Source organism: Delphinus delphis, chromosome 9, assembly GCF_949987515.2.
Source record: "Delphinus delphis chromosome 9, mDelDel1.2, whole genome shotgun sequence".
Classification (NCBI taxonomy): Eukaryota; Metazoa; Chordata; class Mammalia; order Artiodactyla; family Delphinidae; genus Delphinus; species Delphinus delphis.
The window spans coordinates 40,650,980-40,670,830 of NC_082691.1; the positions used below are offsets into that span (position 1 = coordinate 40,650,980).

The 19,851-nt window shown below is 37.3% G+C and overlaps 1 protein-coding gene across 1 annotated transcript in view; it reads left to right on the top strand.

Moving 5' to 3' along the window:
- DGKB (diacylglycerol kinase beta) overlaps positions 1-19,851 on the top strand; it is a 704,489-nt gene that overhangs the window by 659,751 nt on the left and 24,887 nt on the right. Inside the window, exons 24-25 of the mRNA XM_060020431.1 lie at positions 6,168-6,288; positions 7,367-7,427. Of these exons, the coding sequence (XP_059876414.1) occupies positions 6,168-6,288; positions 7,367-7,427 (182 nt within the window). The remainder of the gene's footprint in view (positions 1-6,167; positions 6,289-7,366; positions 7,428-19,851) is intronic.

Sequence of the window (19,851 nt, forward strand, 5' to 3'; positions counted from 1 at the left end):
TCTTTAATCCGTTTGTGTACTACATTCTAAACTTTTTCGTTTTTATTTTCTGACTACTTTGGATAGAAGTCCTTTCAAAAAGTATTTTGTGTTTCTCAGCCTTCTTATAGACTCTTCACAGTATAATTCACACACATGACCTGGAGTAGCATTGTGAGTGAGAGTTTTATACTGTATTATAATTTGGTGACAGCATCTGAAATGATTTACTGATGGGATTATTAATGGTACCATTTTAAGCTATCACATATTTCTTTGTAGTATTTTTTCTTTCAATTACTGATAACATTTAATTGGTTAGTTCTTACTGTGGTCAATATGTACAATAACATGGATTTTGGAGTCAAGAAACCTAGCTGGAAAACCAGATTTTCAACTATGTGTGAAGACTTGAACTGGTAACATAGTTTCCTCATCAATAAACTGGGGAGAATAATACCAGCCTCAAGGAATTATGGGGAGTCTTAAATGGAAAAAATGCCTGTAAATCCCTTAGAAGAGAGCCTGCTCATAGTAGGCGTACCATATACATAATCTCCATTTTCTTGATAGACCTGTAATTGTATAGTAGGTTCCCTGAGGTGCTAACATTTTGCTTTAAATATACTTGTCCTGTGAAACACAGAGTTCATATTAATACATTTTTGCTTAGCTCTGTCCACTCGGGCCCTTTGCTAATTGCATTTTCTAATTTTTGGAGGTAGAGGAAAATAGCTATTTATGTTCATGGGGAGTACATGTAAATTAAGAATCAATGGGCAGGACTTCCCTGGTGGCGCAGTGGTTGGGAGCCTGGCTGCCAATGCAGGGGACACGGGTTCGAGCCCTGGTCCGGGAAGATCGTGGAGCAGCTGGGCCCGTGAGCCGCAGCTGCTGGTCCTGCACTCTAGAGCCGGAGAGCCGTAGCTGCTGAAGCCCGCACGCCCAGATCCCGTGCTCTGCAGCAAGAGAAGCCACCGCAATGAGAAGCCCGCGCACCACAACGAAGAGTAGTCCCCGCTCGCCGCAGCTAGAGAAAGCCTGCACCCAGCAACAAAGACCCAACACAGCCAAAAATAAATAAATTTATTAAAAAAAAAAAATCAACGGGCAATAGATGGACATGTTAGAAAAGAATCCTTGAAGCGTTTGCTTTGATGGAGGAATTTCATACATCCCTTGGCTTTTTAAAAGTTTATTCTGGATCCTCAGGCATGTTTCAAATGTCTGCTAGATAAAACGAGCATCACTGGAAGGCATATAATCTACCCACAATCAGAAGGTACAACTCTATAGCTAGCTTCGTCTCGCCCTGGCCAAATAAGGACTTAATTGTTGGTGGTACAATTAGCAATTTAGGTGATGACAAAATGTCCTTGCTGAGTCAATGAGTGTGCCCCAGGACATAGCTGCCCCCTGTGTTGCAGCATGTTGCTGGACACCATGCATGAAGGAGTATGTCCTGCCCTGCCTCCACCCCATTCCTCTCCCTTCAGTACACACTGTATTCAACGAGATGCCAAAATGCTACAACCCACATTCAGTCTGTGTTCGTAATGCATCCTCTTCTGTTCCCTACATATGGCAGTCTGAAACAATTACATAATGAGACATATTATCAGGGTATAACTGTCAAAAACGAAGAGCCTAAGCTACGAATAAATATTATCCATTTATTAGCTGTTCTGCTCCTGTGTTCTCAAATCTATACCGCACCCCTGACTTTCAGATTTTACGTTTCATACCCCTGATTCCCTGTGTAGCACTAATGCAGCACTTACAATGTTCAGGAAAAGATATACAAAGTCATAAGGCAAATTAAACTCTAAAGTAGAGTTTCTTATCATTTTTGAATTATAGTCCTTTTTGCCAGTCTGGTGAAATCTACTGACTCTCAGAGTAATGTTTTTAAATTCACAAAAAAATATGCAGGATTACAAAGGAAATCAATTATATTGAAAGGTTAAGATTTTGATTTAGTAATATATGTGCTTCTTTTAAAAATATTTTTATTGGAGTATAGTTGATTTACAGTGGTATACAGCAAAGTGAATCAGTTATACATATACATATATCCACTCTTTTAGATTCTTTTCCCATATTAATAAATTACCTTTAGAAATCTGGGAGGGGCTCAATAATTATTAAGGTGTCAGTAAAGATTACTATAAATAGAATTTTGAAATATTGCAACAACTGTAATGTGATATGGAAATATCTATGATATCTGTCAGTGACAAAGTCAGAGATATTTCTACTACGACTATGGTTTCTTGCCTAAATTTATAATTGAAAGAAGTGCTTAATTTCAATTACATGTTAGTGAAAAAGTTACATTCTTCTGCATTCAGAGTCACTGACCCGTGTTAAGAATCTTGCTCTACCATATGCCAGTTTTGCTTATTTCATTAAGTTTCTTCCCTCTGAAGTACCTCTTCTAGACTCTCTATTTTAAATATGAAAATACCAAATTTGGCAGATTCTGTTGCCTCTGTTGTACCCCTGGAGCAATTTGGAAAGATATGCTAACTCTTTCAGGAACGTACTATTTTTCCCCTTCAGAAGTATATCTCATATCATTAATTGATCAAAAGCACTATCTTCCTTGGAATAGACACACTTCCCAATATCAGGAGGTCAGGCTTTCTCAGTGCTCAGCGCATGACACCCCCAGGGGGAGCTCTCACCTGCATCTCCTGGCCCAGATGCAACTTCTGCCTTCCTACCTATGATTCTACTTTCACACGCAAGAAAGCCAACCAGATGCAATGACTGAGCGTAATGCTGAATGTGAAGCTGCTCTAGTTTCTTTTGTAACCGAGTTATTTAGAAACTTTGGTATTACATGATTGATAACAAACTGATTATAAGAAACCTCACAGTACATGAGTGTGGTGAGATGCCATGGTTGAGAGCAGCTCTCATACGCACCAATACACACACTGAGGAATGAGTGCTCGGACATTATGTCTTTCAGGCCACTCACTGTGATGCCATTAGGATTTATAGTGGCAGTACTAAAGTGAAAAAGTCAGTGGCCCAAAATAGTTAATGTTTTCTTAAGCAGAGTTTGGCTCTTTCTCTCTAAAGGTCCAAATAATAAATATTGCAGGTTTTCTGGACCATGTGATTTCTGCTGCAGCCACTCTCTTCCGCCATTGTAGTGTGAAAGCAGACATAAACAAAACCTAAACGAATGAGTGGCTGTGTCCCAATAAAAACTAATTTGTGAATGGTGACATTTGAATTTAATGTATCTTCAGATGTCACAATATGTCATTTAAATTTTTTTTTCCATTTGTAAACATGTAAAAACCATTCTTGCAAGCCATACAAAAACAGGCAGTGGTCTGGATTCGGTTCATGGGCTGTAGTTCACTACTCCTACTTTTAAGTATGAAAGCAATAGCCAGGTAGCAGACCAATTAAGGAGGTGAATCTGGTTGGTTATGACATCCCCAGGGACCTGCACTTAAAGTAAACTTTAGCTAGAATGTGACGTGAGGAAGTCTTTGATGTTTCTAGATGATACCGCATGTAGAAACAGAATTCAAAATTATATAGAAATTATCTTTGTCTGAAGTCAGTCAGGACCCTAACCTCAAAGACAGTATGTAAGAGGCAGCAATTGTACACAGACGTTGCAGGCTTCTGTATAAAAAAATGTCAGTGTTTATGGGAGCAAATTCATGCAGCACAAATTAGAATTTCTTTTTTTTCTGAACACTTAATTAGAAGGAATATGGTATTTATTTACTTTGACCAGAGCTAGTAGATAGACCACCATTTCTCTACAGTTCTTTGTGTTAGCAAGAACATGAAAGTTTGAAAGCCTAGGTCTTCTAAATCTGTAAGAAATGTCTTCATTACCAATTATTAATGGTAGAATTGATTTTCATGGCATTTTTGCAGGGAGAAAAACAAAGACAAATTAAAAGAGAAAAAACTCAGAAGGAGGGTGGTAGACAGTAGCAATATGGTGTGGGTGTAGACAATCCCTGTGATTCATGGAGAAGTTAGGGCTTATACAGATTAACTCTCTTGTGAGAAAGTATTTCATTTCTTGTAGCATAGTTTCCATCAACCAGATCCTTACAGAAATCAGCATAACATTTCACCTATCAAGCAGTGGAAAATATATAATACTAAATATGAACTTCACTTTTGTGGTGGTTGTTGTTTTATAAATATCACCAGACACACATCTGGGGTTTTAGTGCTTGCCACAGTGCAGTTTGCTGGTTGACATGTATCTAAAAAATGCGTATATTAACACCCAGGCTATAGAGCCAAGCACATTTTAGTGCCGGCTACAGCTGAAAGAATATGTTTCCATTCCTTGTCCATCTGTTCTTGGCAACATAAATTTAAACTAGAAACACAGAATAAGTTTCATGAGAAGTGAGTCTAAATAGGGTTTAGAACAGCAAGGTGAATGTTCTCGGTTATTAGGACTTGTTAGCATTTGATCTGGTAGCTGAATGATCGTGTCCACGTGAAGAAATCTCATGCTGCAGCTAGAGCTTAAAGTTTAAAAAATAATCGTTTTTTTTAAGTCAGTTCTCTTCAAAAAAAAATACAGTGGATTGGTTACACTTTTTGTTTTCAGGGCCTATATAAAATTTGCCAAAGATCATGGGCCTGGCAAACTTTGAGATTTCAAAGTGCTATTCACCACACATTTGAACAACGCTGAAAATATATCATTTATTTCTCTGAACTTCGTGCTCAAATGGATTCATTAGTGGGGAATGAGGGCTTTCTGTACAAAATGGAGTACATACAACACACACATGCTGGTTTTTCTTCAAGTCCACCCTCAGCTACGACTAGCTATTACATGGTTATCTGTATAATCATCATGCCCTACCCTGTGCCACTCTATGCCACCCCCTCCAGCTTTTGTTGCTGCTAAAACAATACTAAACAATTTATTGACATTTGAAAATACATGGGATTACATGAAAATATCAGTATAGAAAAGGATCATATATGTGCATCTAGAATGTTACCTTCAAATCAAGGGTTCAGGCGTTCTGAGCCAAATAAGTAAGCGAAGGGGCTGTGTGCTGAGACCGCGCTCTGTCGGCTTTTACTGACGTTAGTACTTCCTCTGCTTTCCCACTGAGTGAAAGTCTTCAGGTTGAAAAGGGACTTTGGAGCTCACACAGAACACTCTCACTCCCTAAATGAGAAATACTTCTATAAGTTTTAAAAGTATCTCTCTTTGGTATGGCTCATTTATCAAATACAGCATTGTGATTAGGCCTCAGAGTGATTGGATTCAAATTTTGTCTCTGTCACTTCCTATGTATGTTAATATGAATAAATTAACTTCTCTAATTTTTAGCTTCTCTCTCTGTAAATTCTAATAATCATATTTGTCTTAAACTGGTTTTGGGGAGGGGAGCCAGTAAGGTGATATACAGAGAGTGACTAATCCAGTGACAAGCACTTAGGAAACAGTCGACAAGCAATATGTAATACTATTAGCCTCTTTTTACTGTCCTCTGGTAAAAAAAAAAAAAATTATGATTGTATTGTGCTAATTATCAAACCTACTCCCAAGTAGAATTTGGTAGCACATTCCTTATCATAAAAAAAAAAAATTTCTATTTTTCAAATTCAAGAAAAACTTGACATCCTGCTCAAGTTTACCTATGACTTTGGACGAGTCACTCAATGGTTTAGGGCCTCAAGTCTTATCTTTAAATTGAGAAACTTTAATTCCATGATCTCTAAGGTCTTTTTTTCGAGTAATTTAACAAAATCATGTTTGACAGCATATCCTCATACTTTATTTATAGTATTGAAATGTGTATTTGCTGCCGCCAAATGTCTGCTGTGGGATGTAAAACGTTCCATATATACATGTGGAATAACGTTAAGTTTGTTGATGTTAAAAACTACTGGTATATTTTTTGGCATTATTTGGCTCAGAATCCATTCTTCCCGTTTTGTTTTAGAATAAGCTGACAGCACATCTTTTCCCACAGCACCTCAGGGTCTGGTTAAACTGAGAGTTTCAAAAGTAGGCCATCTTGTCGTTACTTTTAGTAGAGTATCCAAGACAGAGAAGCTTTCTTTGTGAAGTAGCTTTCATTTTTCATTTCCAGAACATCTAATGACATGAAATTGTGCACATATGCATATGCACTGTAATTTACAAGGTTTCTGTTTTCTTTCAGATCTGAGCGATCAGCTGCTGGAGGTGGTTGGCTTGGAAGGAGCTATGGAGATGGGGCAAATATACACAGGACTGAAAAGTGCTGGGCGGCGGCTGGCTCAGTGCTCCTCTGTGGTCATCAGGTAGCTCTTTCTCTGTAATTGAGAAAGGAGGTTGACATGGCATAACTACAAATTAATTAAAGCCATACAAGACTCTGATAACCATGTTTGTTTTATCTGTGCCTCAAGTTATCAGTGATTAATGCTGATATATTTCAAAATAATGAAAATGACAGTATTTACAAAGTGTTGGTTCACTGTTACTTACCATGTCCATTGGAATTTGATTCTCTTTTGTTGAGACTGTGGATACAATTCTAACATACAAATTCTACCCCCTCTAATCTGGCTCACACTCAGTTTAATTTACTGAAGCATCAAAGTATCTACCAGGCAAATTACCCAATGAAAACACTGTTGACGCACCATTAACTTACATTCTTTCATGGACTAAAGTCTACCATTGCTTCTATAAATTAAATAATAGATTATTATAAAGTAAAATTTTATATGCGTATTACATTTCAATCTTTACAAAAAACATTTTTTTCAAAATTTTACCTGTAGAGAAAAGGTCTATTTTTACCGTAACGTAAAACCACAGATTATAGCACAGATGTAATTGGTGTTATATATATGAAAGTGCTGATACTGGAAAATCTGAGATGTCAAACACTTTTTCTCCACATTTACAATGTGGGTTTGCATGAAAACAAGGGAGGCCCTTTTGGCTGTAGGAATTCTGATTGTGGCATTAGACATAAACACTACATTTGACTTTTGGCATCCAGAATTTTTGTTTATATCACGACAGTTACCAGGAAACTCTTAACATTCCTGTAAGGAAGACACCTTTCAAAGTATTCATTAATAGTCAAGAGTTGAAGTTCCAGGACTTCCCTGGTGGTCCAGTCGTTAAGACTCCGAGCTTCCAGTGCAGGGGGTGTGGGTTTGATCCCTGGTTGGGAAACTAAGATCCCACATGACACGTGGTGTGGCCAAAAAAAAAAGTTGAAGTTCCTTTCAAAGAGATAACTTGAGTGCAGAGCCCAGTTATTACCATATTTGCATTCCCTGGTCTCATAATTTTTTATGGGACATATAGTCTGTTGTATCAAGTATTTCCATGTTAAACTTAAAATGAAATATTTTTCCCCAGGACTAGCAAGTCTCTGCCAATGCAGATCGATGGGGAACCATGGATGCAGACCCCATGCACCGTGAGTACAGAGTAATTAAAATGCTGTCACTTTCAATGTTGCTTCCCAGATACTATATATTCCCATAACTAACTAATCACATACTCCTGTAAGTAAATAATCACAATACCTAAGCTTTGGACCTATCACCCAGTACCATTTTTTTTTTTTTTTTTTGGCAATGATTAGCATTTGAATGTTTGTGTTAGCGAAAGTATAATCTTTGGATACCGTAGATCAATTATAAACTCTGGAACTAAGCAAAATTGATAAAGTTTCTCTTAACCTTTCTTGTACTTATTTCAGAAGGACTTATAAGAAAAATATTTATGGGATCGTCAAACATAATTCTCCCTGAATTTATTACCCATCTGTTCTTTTGCCTCCACTTGGGGATTTGAGGTCTTCCTTCTCTATAGAAAAACGACCATTGTAGTTGTTCTCTGCATACTGAGATATTATTTCACTCAGACATTTAGATCTCCCTAAATTTCATTTGTATAGTGAACATTTTATTGCATTTCAATAATATGCTGGGCACTTCTCTTGGCACTAAGAATAGAAACCTGATCAATAATATACGTCATGCTCAATAATAAAACATAGGAATAATAGAACATGGAATAGAATGTATTCAATAATATAATTGTCCTCAAGGAACTTACATTCTGATAATAGGAGATTAAATAAATTAATAATTATAAACAGACGCATAATAAATATAACTTTTGATTACTAGCGTTATGAAAAATGACAAAGAGGAACTGGATGGAGTATGAAGAGTACTACTTTATTTTTTTAGTTTTATTTTTATTTTTTTGCGGTACGCGGGCCTCTCACTGTTGTGGCCTCTCCCGTTGCGGAGCACAGGCTCCGGACGCGCAGGCTCAGCGGCCATGGCTCACGGGCCCAGCCGCTCCGCGGCACATGGGGTCTTCCCGGACCGGGGAACGAACCCGTGTCCCCTGCCTCCGCAGGCAGAGTCTCAACCACTGCGCCACCAGGGAAGCCCGAAGAGTACTACTTTAGACAAGTGAGTCTGGGAGCCCTTTTTGAAAGGAGGGTCAAAAGCTCAGTATGTTAAACAGTAAGAAGGATGACGGAACGACAATTTTTAGAGGTAGGGTGAGAGTGTAAGAGGTAAAGTAGAAAAGATGGGCAGGGGACAGATCAAGTAGAAAAAATGATGGTAAAGAATTAGCATCTGATTCTAAGTGCAGTAGGAAACTATTGAAAGATTTAAGTATCATCTGATTTACAAGTTTAAAGTTCACCTTAGCTGCTATGTGGAGAATGGATTGTACTGAGTAGCAGCTGGGAGACGGGGTTTATCAGAGTGGTCTGGGCTTCGGCAGCAGAAGGGGCCAGGAAGTGGGTGGATTTGAGCTACACTGTGGAGGTGAAACAGGGAGAAGTTGTTAATGAGTTCCCTTTGTGATGAGGGATTGGAATGAGGGAAAGGGATGAATGGAGGGTAGCTGTTATCTGTGAATGAGGGTACCATTTACTCTGTGGTTAAAATTGGGAGGGGGAAGTGTTTAGGGAGTGACAAGGTTCTTTTTTTTTTTTTTTTATTTTAAAAAAAATTTTTTTTTTAGAGGTAGGTAGGTCTTAATCTTAGATTAATACAAGCATTGTGCTAAGTGCTGGTGTTAACATGGTTGCAAGTGAGTGGTGTTGGGGATTTTTGGAGAAATAATTGACATACAACATTATATTAGTGTTCATTAAATATTCACACAAACTCTAAATAACGGATATCACCATTTTTCAGATGGAGAAAACTGAGTCCTTAGGAGGTCAGATAACTTACTCAAGGTCAGGTATGTAGCACATAATGGAACTCAAACCCAGGACTCTGATTACAGCCCGTTCTCTTAACCACTAGTTAGCTACCAATTTCAAAGAGCGCAGCTTAGCATATAACATGGGAGTCTTAATTTTTACCTTTCTGTTGGTTTTACTCTGAAGCGTTTGGCTCAATCTTTGTGTACAGCACATTAATATGACTTTTTGTTTACTCCTGGTATATTCCTTTAGCTAATTGAACCCTAAGTTTGTGAAATCCATTAATTATGTAATAATAATGTAAGACAAACTTGCCAAAAAATCTTTCAAAAATGACTACTTCCTATGCCTACTGCTATCTCTGTACTTGGTTCCAAATATCCTTTAAAAAAATTCCTGTTCCTCCTTTTACTAGCATGTATATATTTACATCTTGTTTTTCTTCACTCTGCCAGTGACACTTCTGAGTTCACGTTTACACTCACATGGATATTAAAGGTCTTGTTTTTGTTGTTTCCAGTGGTGGTGACGATGTGCTGTTGGTAAAGATTAGGATGATGGTGCTAGGGGTAACATCACGATGGTGATGGTGGAAAAAGTGGTGAAACTTATGGTGACGGTAGTTCTGATGATGCTGGTGGTAGTGGTGATGGTGGTGATGGTGGTAATGATGAACTGGTAGAGTTGCTGTCACTGATAGTAGTCACAGTGGTGGTGGTGATTGTGGTCATGTTGCAGGATGGTAGTGGCAGTGGTAGAAGCAGTATTCTTGTCTTAATGAAAGGTCACTTTTCTTCAGCCTGGGTCACAAAAGAATAAATGAAAGACAGTGAACCAGAACACCTTCCATGAGTACTTTGCATTCCTTTGGACTCTTCTCAGGGAGAAGGGAAATTTAGTCCCTGTGCCATGTTTTAAATCAAGAAGGATTAATGGCAATAAAAATATCTAACATTTATTAGGCTTTTAGTTTGTGCCACATAGTTTGAGACACTTGACCTGTATTGACAAATTTAATTCTCACAGAAATCCTATAATAAGCTTCATTTTGTGGATGAAGCAACTGAGGCAGACAAAGGTTAAATAGTTTGCCTGATTCCACCCAGATAGTAAGTGGCAGAGTAGAACTTGAAACGCATGTAGCCTGGCTCCACTGTCTGCACTCTTCATGACTACTCCCCACGCTGGATCTCCACCTGAGAAGGCCCCAGGCCATCCCCTGTGACCCTCTGCTCCAGAGTATGACCTTTGATAAATCACTTACTGCCTCTCCCTAGCTTTAAAAAGTCTTTATCTATTAAAATGTAATTAGTGCGTTATAATACTTGTAGCTTATTTCACACAAGCTCTTCTAATGACTCTTTTGTTAACTTTTCTCTCAGCGAGTAACACGATATTCGTTTCACCTATTAATTATCATGATCTAAACAATTGTTAAGTTACTAATTTTTATATAACGACTATTTAGTTTTCTCTCCGTGTAAACTCTCTTATTCATTTAAAACATTTATTGCAGTCAACACAGTGGACCAAGAACTGTACTAGACTATGGCTCATTATTGTTATTTCGCATTCTGGCCTACTCTTCTTTTCCTAGAACCACATGGAGATCTGAACTTTAAATTTCACTTTAACTGAAGAGAGTATTTAGTATTCATAGTGTTGGTATGGTTGAACTTAAGAGTGTTCTTTGCTTCAACTGAATAACACGTTTCTCTTACAGAACATAAAAATGGTAGAATGTTAAAATTCTTCGCTGAATTTAAATATCCATAAGCTGATACTCAATTTATGAAGAAATTGCTCTAGATATAATTTTAGAGCACAGCAGAAGTTCTGCTTTTCTTTAAGTGGAATATATAAAATAGAAAATCATGTGATGAGTGGGTCTTGATTCTTACATCAGTTAATATTTTTTTAAGAATCAGAGTAATATAAATTCTGAAGATAGGTGTGTTGGTGGTTGCACGACAGTGTGAGTGTACTTAGGCCATTGAACTGTATACTTAAAAATGGTTAAAATGGTAAATTCTATGTTACATATATTGTATCACAATAAAAAAAAGTAATTGAAAAAAAATAAGATAATATTTACTTACAAATTTCACTAATCCTGAGTTCCAATTACCAGGAAAAACAAAAAGCTTAAAACTGTCTCTTCACATGTTGTAATTATTTTTAGGACCTTTTAAATTATCTCACTATAAAGTAGTCAACAGAAACTTGTTAGATACTCCTTTGTTCACAGTTTTGTAATAGTCACTGAGTTAACAGAGGATGGATTTTAGCCCTTTAACAGTTAGCTATGTTAACAAGCATAACAAACTAAAGACACAATTAATTCTAGAAGACATTGTATTGAAACAGTTCATGAAGAGCCTTTCTTTAGGGTGGACTCCAGAGCCTAACTATATTCCCCTTCCTATCTTCCTCCCCATTCCTTCCTCCTGACCGCTTCAAACATACTGACTCTGTTGTCCATATGTTCCCATTGTGGGGAGAAAAAAATGAACAGCTTAGGGGGGAGACAAGGAAGAGCAGTAATATATGGGAGGTCAGACACTCGGTCAGATTTCATTTTGTATCTGCACACCCAGCCCTCCCACCCCAATTTATTCTGAGTGATGGGTGTCTAGTAAAGTTTCATTAAGTGAGGAGTGACCATGCTAAGCCTCCAATTCAGTGTAACCAAAAGGAACGCATCAGGTACCTCCTTCCATCTCCTCCCCATCCACCATATAATGACTTTTTCTTACAATCCCGAAATTCCTGCTCCTCCCTTTCCCATATTGAGTTAGTGGAGCCCAGTGTTTCCTAAGCTAGAAATCTGAGAGTCATCCTGTACTTCTCTCCATACCCTAAAATTCACTAACTGTGCCCACTTGATAATATGGCATATTTCTGGACTCTTTTCTTTTCATCCCTACCACCATTGTCCTAGATTTGGCCCATTTCATTTCTCCTCACTCTCAGCAATAGCGACATCAATCTTTCCCCATCCCCATGTTTTTTTTTCTATTTAGATCCATCCTTCACTTTTCTACCAAAACGATCACTAGAAAATGCTAATCTCACCACGACACTCTTCCAATTAGAACATTTAATTACTTTCTATCTGATAAAATATAGTTTGAATCGGGCTTCCTGTTTCACTGCTATCATCGCTTACTTCTTTTTCATATTTTCATATACTTTCCTCTTGCCCAAATAAACCTTTCTCCTTCTTTAGTTGAGTTACACACTCATTTTTTGAGATTCATTTCATGCTGCCACTCCTCCATAAATTCTGTTTTGAATATCACCCCTCCCTTCACTCTATCCCGTCCCTGACCCCAACTAGTCTAAAAGCGCAGCCCCAGTGCTTCATAGCTTTATCAAAGAACTAACTACGTTAAATTGAAGTTATCGGCTTTTCTGACTAGCCTCTGGGTAGACGTAAGCTTATTAAGGTCAGGCACTATGATTTTAGTCATCCCTGTACCTGCAGAGCGTAGCACTGTGCCTCACACATCATTAGGCTGCCAACACCATGTGCATTTTGAATTCGTGAGTTTCTTAAATAATTCTTGGGGTAGTATAATAATTTTAAAAACTGCTTTCTACTAAATCTTTCACTGAACATAATGTAGGTTGGCTAGCAATTCATTCACATATTTTTCATATATACATACATGTAAAAGTTATTTTGAGTTATCTTTATTCATTACATTCGCAAAGCAAAGAATTTTGAATGTATCGAAGAAGAAATACTTTCTCAACCTTAAAAGATGTAATCTTTCTGTTTCCTGAAATAGGACGATTGAACTTTTACACATTGTATAGGCTACATTCTGTTAATACACTGAAATATTAATAGTCATGTACTAGTTACTACTTGTGTTATTTTTATGAAAAGTAATCCCAAACAGGTTGTAATGCAATATCACTCTGGGTGCTTTGTCTATGATTAAGTCAGAAAGGATTCCTGAAACTTTCTTCCACGTGGTAGAGAATGGGAGGGACGTCACAAACAGATCATAAGCTAAATGGTGAAATGACCACAGGTAAAATATGAAAGTGATAGCTGAAGTCAAGGCAACTTCTGGAAGGCATTTACATGTGTTTTGGTCTCTCTTTGCCTGTTTTAAATACCTTCCTTGGTATAATGCTTCTCAGGACTCTGACCCACTTGCCCAGTCTCAGCCTCTAGTATTAAATACCTTCAACACTCAACTCAGCCCTGAGCTGGTAATTAGCCAATCCCCGCCAAGCCTGGTAGTCTTACTGCTTTAAGTGTGATCCCTAGTATTCTTGGAACAGATACTTGGTCATTTAGTGCACTAAGAGCCACTGCCTCCTTCAGTCCCCATTTCCACTGAGTGGACCGTTCTATAAGATGCTGCTTTCTGACTTGCATGCCACTTTGCTTCTCTGGCTCTAGCTTCTAGTTGATTCACACATCGGCTAGTTGCCTAGCCTTTGCTCGTACCCTCTCTTAGGAAGGCTGGATCTTTTTCCCATGGCCCTAGACACTGCAGTTACTTGGAGTTTATCTTCATTTTGACACTCGTTTTTGCAAAGAGAATATATTCAGCACAGCTTTAAAATGTAAGCTCTTTGAAAAGAGGAACAGTGTTTCAGGGCCTATTAAATTTTTTCGTATGTGTTTGTTGTAATTATTTAAAATAATCATAATTTTAAAGTGTTATTTAATCTTAAATCATTTCCTGAAATACAATTTAATCTCAGGACATTAAGATAGAAAATAAACATTTTATAAGTGTAAGATTTTCCAGTCCCAGGAATTTAGTGATATGTAGATGAAGGCTAATTGAATTTACAAAACACTGAGATGTCGTTGAGATGTTTGGAAGAAACCATGGTAATAATGCTTAACAATATTTAGCATCATTTATGATATACTAGTTTCTGTTCTGTACATTCATATTGATTTTTATTTAATCCTCAAAACAACCCTAAGAAGTCAGTAAAGTTATTATAACTCCCATATCATAAATTAAAAAAACAAAAAAACCTGAAGCAGATAAGCCAAACAACTTGACCAAGGCCACACAGTTAGAGGTATTCAGTGGGCTCTAATGCCTTTTCCCTTAATTATGATGTTTTGTTGCCTCCCTCAGCGGCTTGTATTAGTAATCAGTTACAACTCTACCATTTATAACAGAATTCAGTTCTTTTTCACCTTATTTACATTTTTTCTCTTTACTTAATACATTATTTTTTGCTTCCCAGTATAGCCAAAGCCATCCATCACATTGCCAGAATTACTGCTGAACAACATAACTATGATCATCCAACTCCCTGATCTCAAAGTTCATTGCCTCCTCATTTCACACAGCGTAGAGTTCAATATCCTTGTCACGGTATTAAATCATTCTCCCAAGGCTTCCATCAGCCAGCCATGCTTCATAGGGACCACTTTCCAAAGGCTTTCTACTCATACTGCTTAATTATGTACCTGCAATCTCCATCCCCTATTTTGTGGTTTAGAAATAGACACATTTTTCTGGCCTTCAAGCAGGCTCCCAGGAAATCTGTGGTTTCTTCCAGCCGTTCTGTAGGACCCATGGTTTGCATTTCTTTCATTTAATCTTACCTACAGTTTATTATTTTGCCTGAATCAATTATCCTGTGCTGTTGGGATATATATATATTTTTATAAGTTACTTCAAAATCTTTCTGGAAAGTGATGGGATATAAATGCATATATACTAAAAATAAAATAAAATCCCTTCCTTCAATGCCAAACTTAGCGACAATTTCCTCATGAAACCTTTTAACTCCCCATTTGTCTGAAATAACTGCCTGATCCTTTATACTCCTGTGACTCTGTTAATATCTTCTTAATGCCATCCCAATGCACAGCTTTGTATTTCAGCAATGCGTGTATGTGTCCAGCTCTTCTGACTTAATTGTAAACATTTTATGATTTCATCCTCAATTCCTCATCATACCTCACATAGTGTCTTTTACATAACACGGTTTCAGATGAGAAGTCCACATGTGAATCATTGCTCTGCAATAGGTAATGCATTGTTTTTCTCAGGCTGCTTTCAGGAATGTTTCCCCTTGTCTTTACTTTTCAGTACTTTGATTTTGTTGAGTGGGCATGGATTTCTTTAAGCTTATTCTGTTTTAGTTTCTCTGGACTTCATGAATCTGTAGGTTTATGTCTTTTGCCCAATTGGGAAGTTTTCAGCCATTATTTCTTCAGATACTGATTTAAGCACCACAGTCTTTCTCCTTTCCTTCTAAACTCTGATGACATGTTTTAGATATTTCTGTAGTAGCCCAATATCTGAGTCTCAGTTAATTTTTTCTTTCCTCTTTATTCTTTCTATTGCTCATATTGGATACTATCTATTCATCTATATTCAAGCTCACTGACTTTTTCCTCTCTTATCTCCATGCTGTTCTTGAGCCCATGCAGTTAACTTTTATTTTGGTCGTTGAGTTTTTCTGTTATAAAATTTTCAGTTGGTTTCTTTTTTTTTTTTTTTTTTTTTTCCATATCCTCTATTTCTCAGCTGGCAGTCTCTATCTTACCTTTCATTTCAAGAGTGTGTGCCATTACTTCTTGGAGCATGGTTATAGTTGCTGCTGTAAATTTCTTGTCTGGTAATTCCAACACTTTTATCATCTCAGAGGTTGCATCACTGGCTGTCTTTCCCCTTGGGAGTTTTTGAGATTTTCCTGGATCGTCATATATTGAAAAATGTTGGATTGTATCCTAACAATGATACAATCATGTTATTAGACTCTAGGTGTTGTTTAATTCTTGTGGGGAATATTGGTTTGTTATTGTTGTTGCTATTTTAGCAGGTAAATGACCCAGTTAGGTTCAGGCCACAAATCCGGGTCTGCTGCCTGTGAGCTGTGGTTCTAATGTCAGTTCAATTTTCAAAGTTTTTGCAGTGTTATTTAGATTTATCCTACATGTACAAGATCTACAGGCTTATCTGGAACCTGGGTGGTGGTCTATCCCCTAATTCAGTGCTCTGCATTGTCAGTATGCTTCATAAGGTCAAATCTGTGCATACACTGCTCAGGGATAAACTCAGGAGATCACATACAACTTTAAGAGAGAGTCTTTTTGAGGCCCTCTCCACTCTAGGATCTCCCTGATGTTTTTTGACTCCCAGGGCTCCTCTGACTAGAAATAGAAGGCTCTCATTTCTCTGAACTGCCATGTACTTCTTCATATAGTATCTGCTTCCAGGGCCCTGTGGTAAGGGGATGAAGAGAGGAAAAAATCAGCAGGTATTTGCCCATGCTTTTGGGACCGTAGTTTCACTGACCAGAGAGAAGGGCTTTCCTTTAGTGGAGTTGTAGTCACCTGCCACTGCTATGGAATTGCCAGGAGACTGGGATGGGAGAGATTGGGGTGGTGAGGGGGAGGGGGAGAAGTGACACAAGATACTTCTCTCACCCTCTCTGACCTCTCCCTGTATGTCCTTCATTTCCTACCCCAGAAACACAGGGCTTTTCTTGGAGCTCTCCATCTGTACTTGGTGTACAGTTCCAGGTTTTGAGCTGCCTTTAATTCCAGACTGGGGAATATGAGAAGGGAGAAAAAACAGAAAGGTCATCACTGGCTCAGTGGCACTTCATGCTCTGGTTTCCTTCCCCAATCTACGTGCTGTCATTTGCTTTTCACCAATCCTCAGTTAGCTGCTCCGTGCATTCTGTGCAGGGTTTGTAGTGGCCTTCAGTGGGAGAGACAGGGCAGCACGTGCTTACTTCTTCTTGACTAGAACTGAAAACGCCACCACTCTTCTTAGATTTTGTATATGGCCATTTTGAGATATGCATGAATAGTCCCCATCAGATTGGTATATTATTAGCCGGAAGTACTTATCTGCCAACTTACAGATTTCACAGTACAGTCCCCATTTACATATATTTTACAGAAATTCTAAATAAGTCTGAGAACTACTCTAAACCTTGAATTATAAATCTTATCCATTTTGAGAAAACTTCATTAATTTTTTCCCATTTTTATGTCCTGCATTTAGGCAGTTGAGACTACACTTACCTTGTTATTTGAGTGAAAATAATTGACCAGAAAGGCAGAGATTCTCTACTCACCTATAAAGATAAAGTTAAGTTTTATGTATTTCTCTAGGCAGTAATGATGTGGATGACCACATGAGATGTTTTTTTAGATTACTTTGTCTGTAGGCAAACATTTTAAGAGTATTGCAAGCGAGTTATGTGATTATATGGGAGGCTTTTAGACCGTGGAGGTGAGGTTAGGTGAATGTTCAAGGTCATGAAGCAAAGAGTTATAAAACTGGGACTGTTTCTAACTTGTTTTTCTACTCCCAAACCTGTCATCAGTTCATTAGGCTTATTTGCCTAAGGATAAAAAGTTGAGAGAGAAGGAAATACAAGGTCTCTGAAATTTTCTGTGATGCATAGTAGTGAGTGTAAAACAGGCAGGGGCAGTGAGACTTTCTCTGGCAGCTCTAACCACAGCAAACCAAACATAGGGCACTTACAGTTGAGAAGCACACTAAGCAATTTTCAGAAAGAGATTGTTTTAACAGCCCTTTCAACTCACTTGTAAAGCTGAATATCATGAAAATTCTTTCTGCTTGGGAATACCATTTGAATGAGAATTTCACGCGATATTATATTAGGAAGTACAAGGATATCAGACAGATTACTTGTTTCCATAGTTTATATGCTCACATCTCTCTTGGTTACTAAAGATACAATAAATACTTTTAAAGGCAAATTGTGGCTAGAACAATGTTTCCTGAAAAGAAGCTACTAAATCCTAAATATAAACAGAACATTAAAAGATTTATGGGGAGAATGGGGCAAATTTGAGAAGTAGGAAAACAGCTAGAATTTGCTTATCTTTATGGCAGGTGGGTCTCCTTATACCTACTACCTGGATTAACTGATCACAGACCTGGGAACTGAAAACAGGTTAGAAATTACAAAGCCTTACCACTCTTTAATTATAGAATCTCAACCATTTTATTACAACTTCTGTATGGCAGCTTTTTATTTGAAACCCATTCTAGGTTTTAATATTTTAGAAGTTAGTTAGAGCAAGCTGGCATCCGCAACCAAAATGGTCCACTTCTCTAGCCCATTAGCAGCAATTCAAAGTAGTCTGAGGTTAAAAATATTTTTCACTCCTTGAAAACAGTGTTTTATGGGATTTCTATATGAAGGGGAGGAAAGAACTGCTTAGTAATAATACTGTGCGAAATAACTAGATCCCAATGGGTAGAAAACAGAAATAAAGGCCAGAATCCAGTGTCTCATATATGTTGTATCAGTGACCTCTGAACTTTCAGAGAATTACTTAATCTTGGAACTATTTCCTTATTCCTAAAACCAGCTACCTACAAATCACAAGAGAGTATTGAAGGGTTGTTGAAAATTACTTTGCATCACATTTATCAACACTAAGGAAGTATTAATTATTTTGTGGTGTGTATTAAGTATTGTTATATTTTATAATGCACCTGAATTTTCTTCTTTTTCATTGTTTGGACTAACTTTCTTGTTATCCTGAATCATACAGGAAAAAAATAGTTAAACTCATGTTATTTTATGTTGGGATAGTATATGACGTGTATTTGAGATTTAGCCAAAGTGCTATAGAAAATGTAGCAGTGACTTTTACTGTTTTCCTATAATCACAGATAAACTCATACTGGAAAAAAGATATCATTTCCCCATAATATTTAACATCTTTAGTAATTATCTAAAAGGAAAATTATATTAAAACTCATGCAGAATAGAATAGTGCATGAAACCTGCAGGTTACCTAACTGTTGAATCTCCCAAGACCCTTGTGTTAAGTCTATTAAGTTGAAATAATATTAAATAATAGCTAATGTACCAGGTTGATTTCCTGGAAATTAGTCTTATTTTGAAAATTTTATAAGTATATTATTTTCTCATTAAAAGTTACACAGCTATTGAAACGTGACACTTGCTGCCTTTGCAGACACACCATATTTTTTAACCCTCAATAGATATTTATTAATAAATTAATAAGAAACTCCTATTGAGCTGTTGTTGCATTTTCAAAGTAAGTTATACCATTGAACTAGTAGTACTTGCTTAAGCCATTGAAATCAGAGAAAATTGGCACTCTTTTTTTTTTTTTTTTTTTTAGGTAAGAAGTGGATTTATTTAGAGAGATACAGATTCCCCAGACAGAATGCAGTCTGTCTCAAAAGGCAAGAGCAGCCCTGAAATATGGGGTGGTTAGTTTTTATGGGCTGGGTAATTTCTTAGGCTAAAGAGTAGGAGGATTATTCCGACTCTTTTGGGGAAGGGGTGGGGATTTCCAGGAATTGGACACTGCCCACTTTTTGGCCTTTTATGGTTAGCCTCCAGAACTGTCATGGCGCCTGGGGATGACAGACACATCATTTTTAAAGAATCTTAAGCGGCTCTGATGGCTTACTTTAGAGGGGGAGAAAAGCAGGCAAGGTAACATGTGTATTTTTAGTGATAAAAGAAAAAGAGTAACCCATAAATTATCGGTAGGAAAATTATTAATAGGTAGGTGTAGACAGTGAATATTTTCTTGATATGCCTGGAAATTGCATTTTGCCTAATACTTAAATACAAAATAAGAATAAATCTTAAGAAAATACTGCCATTTATTATTCCATGAGTCTAA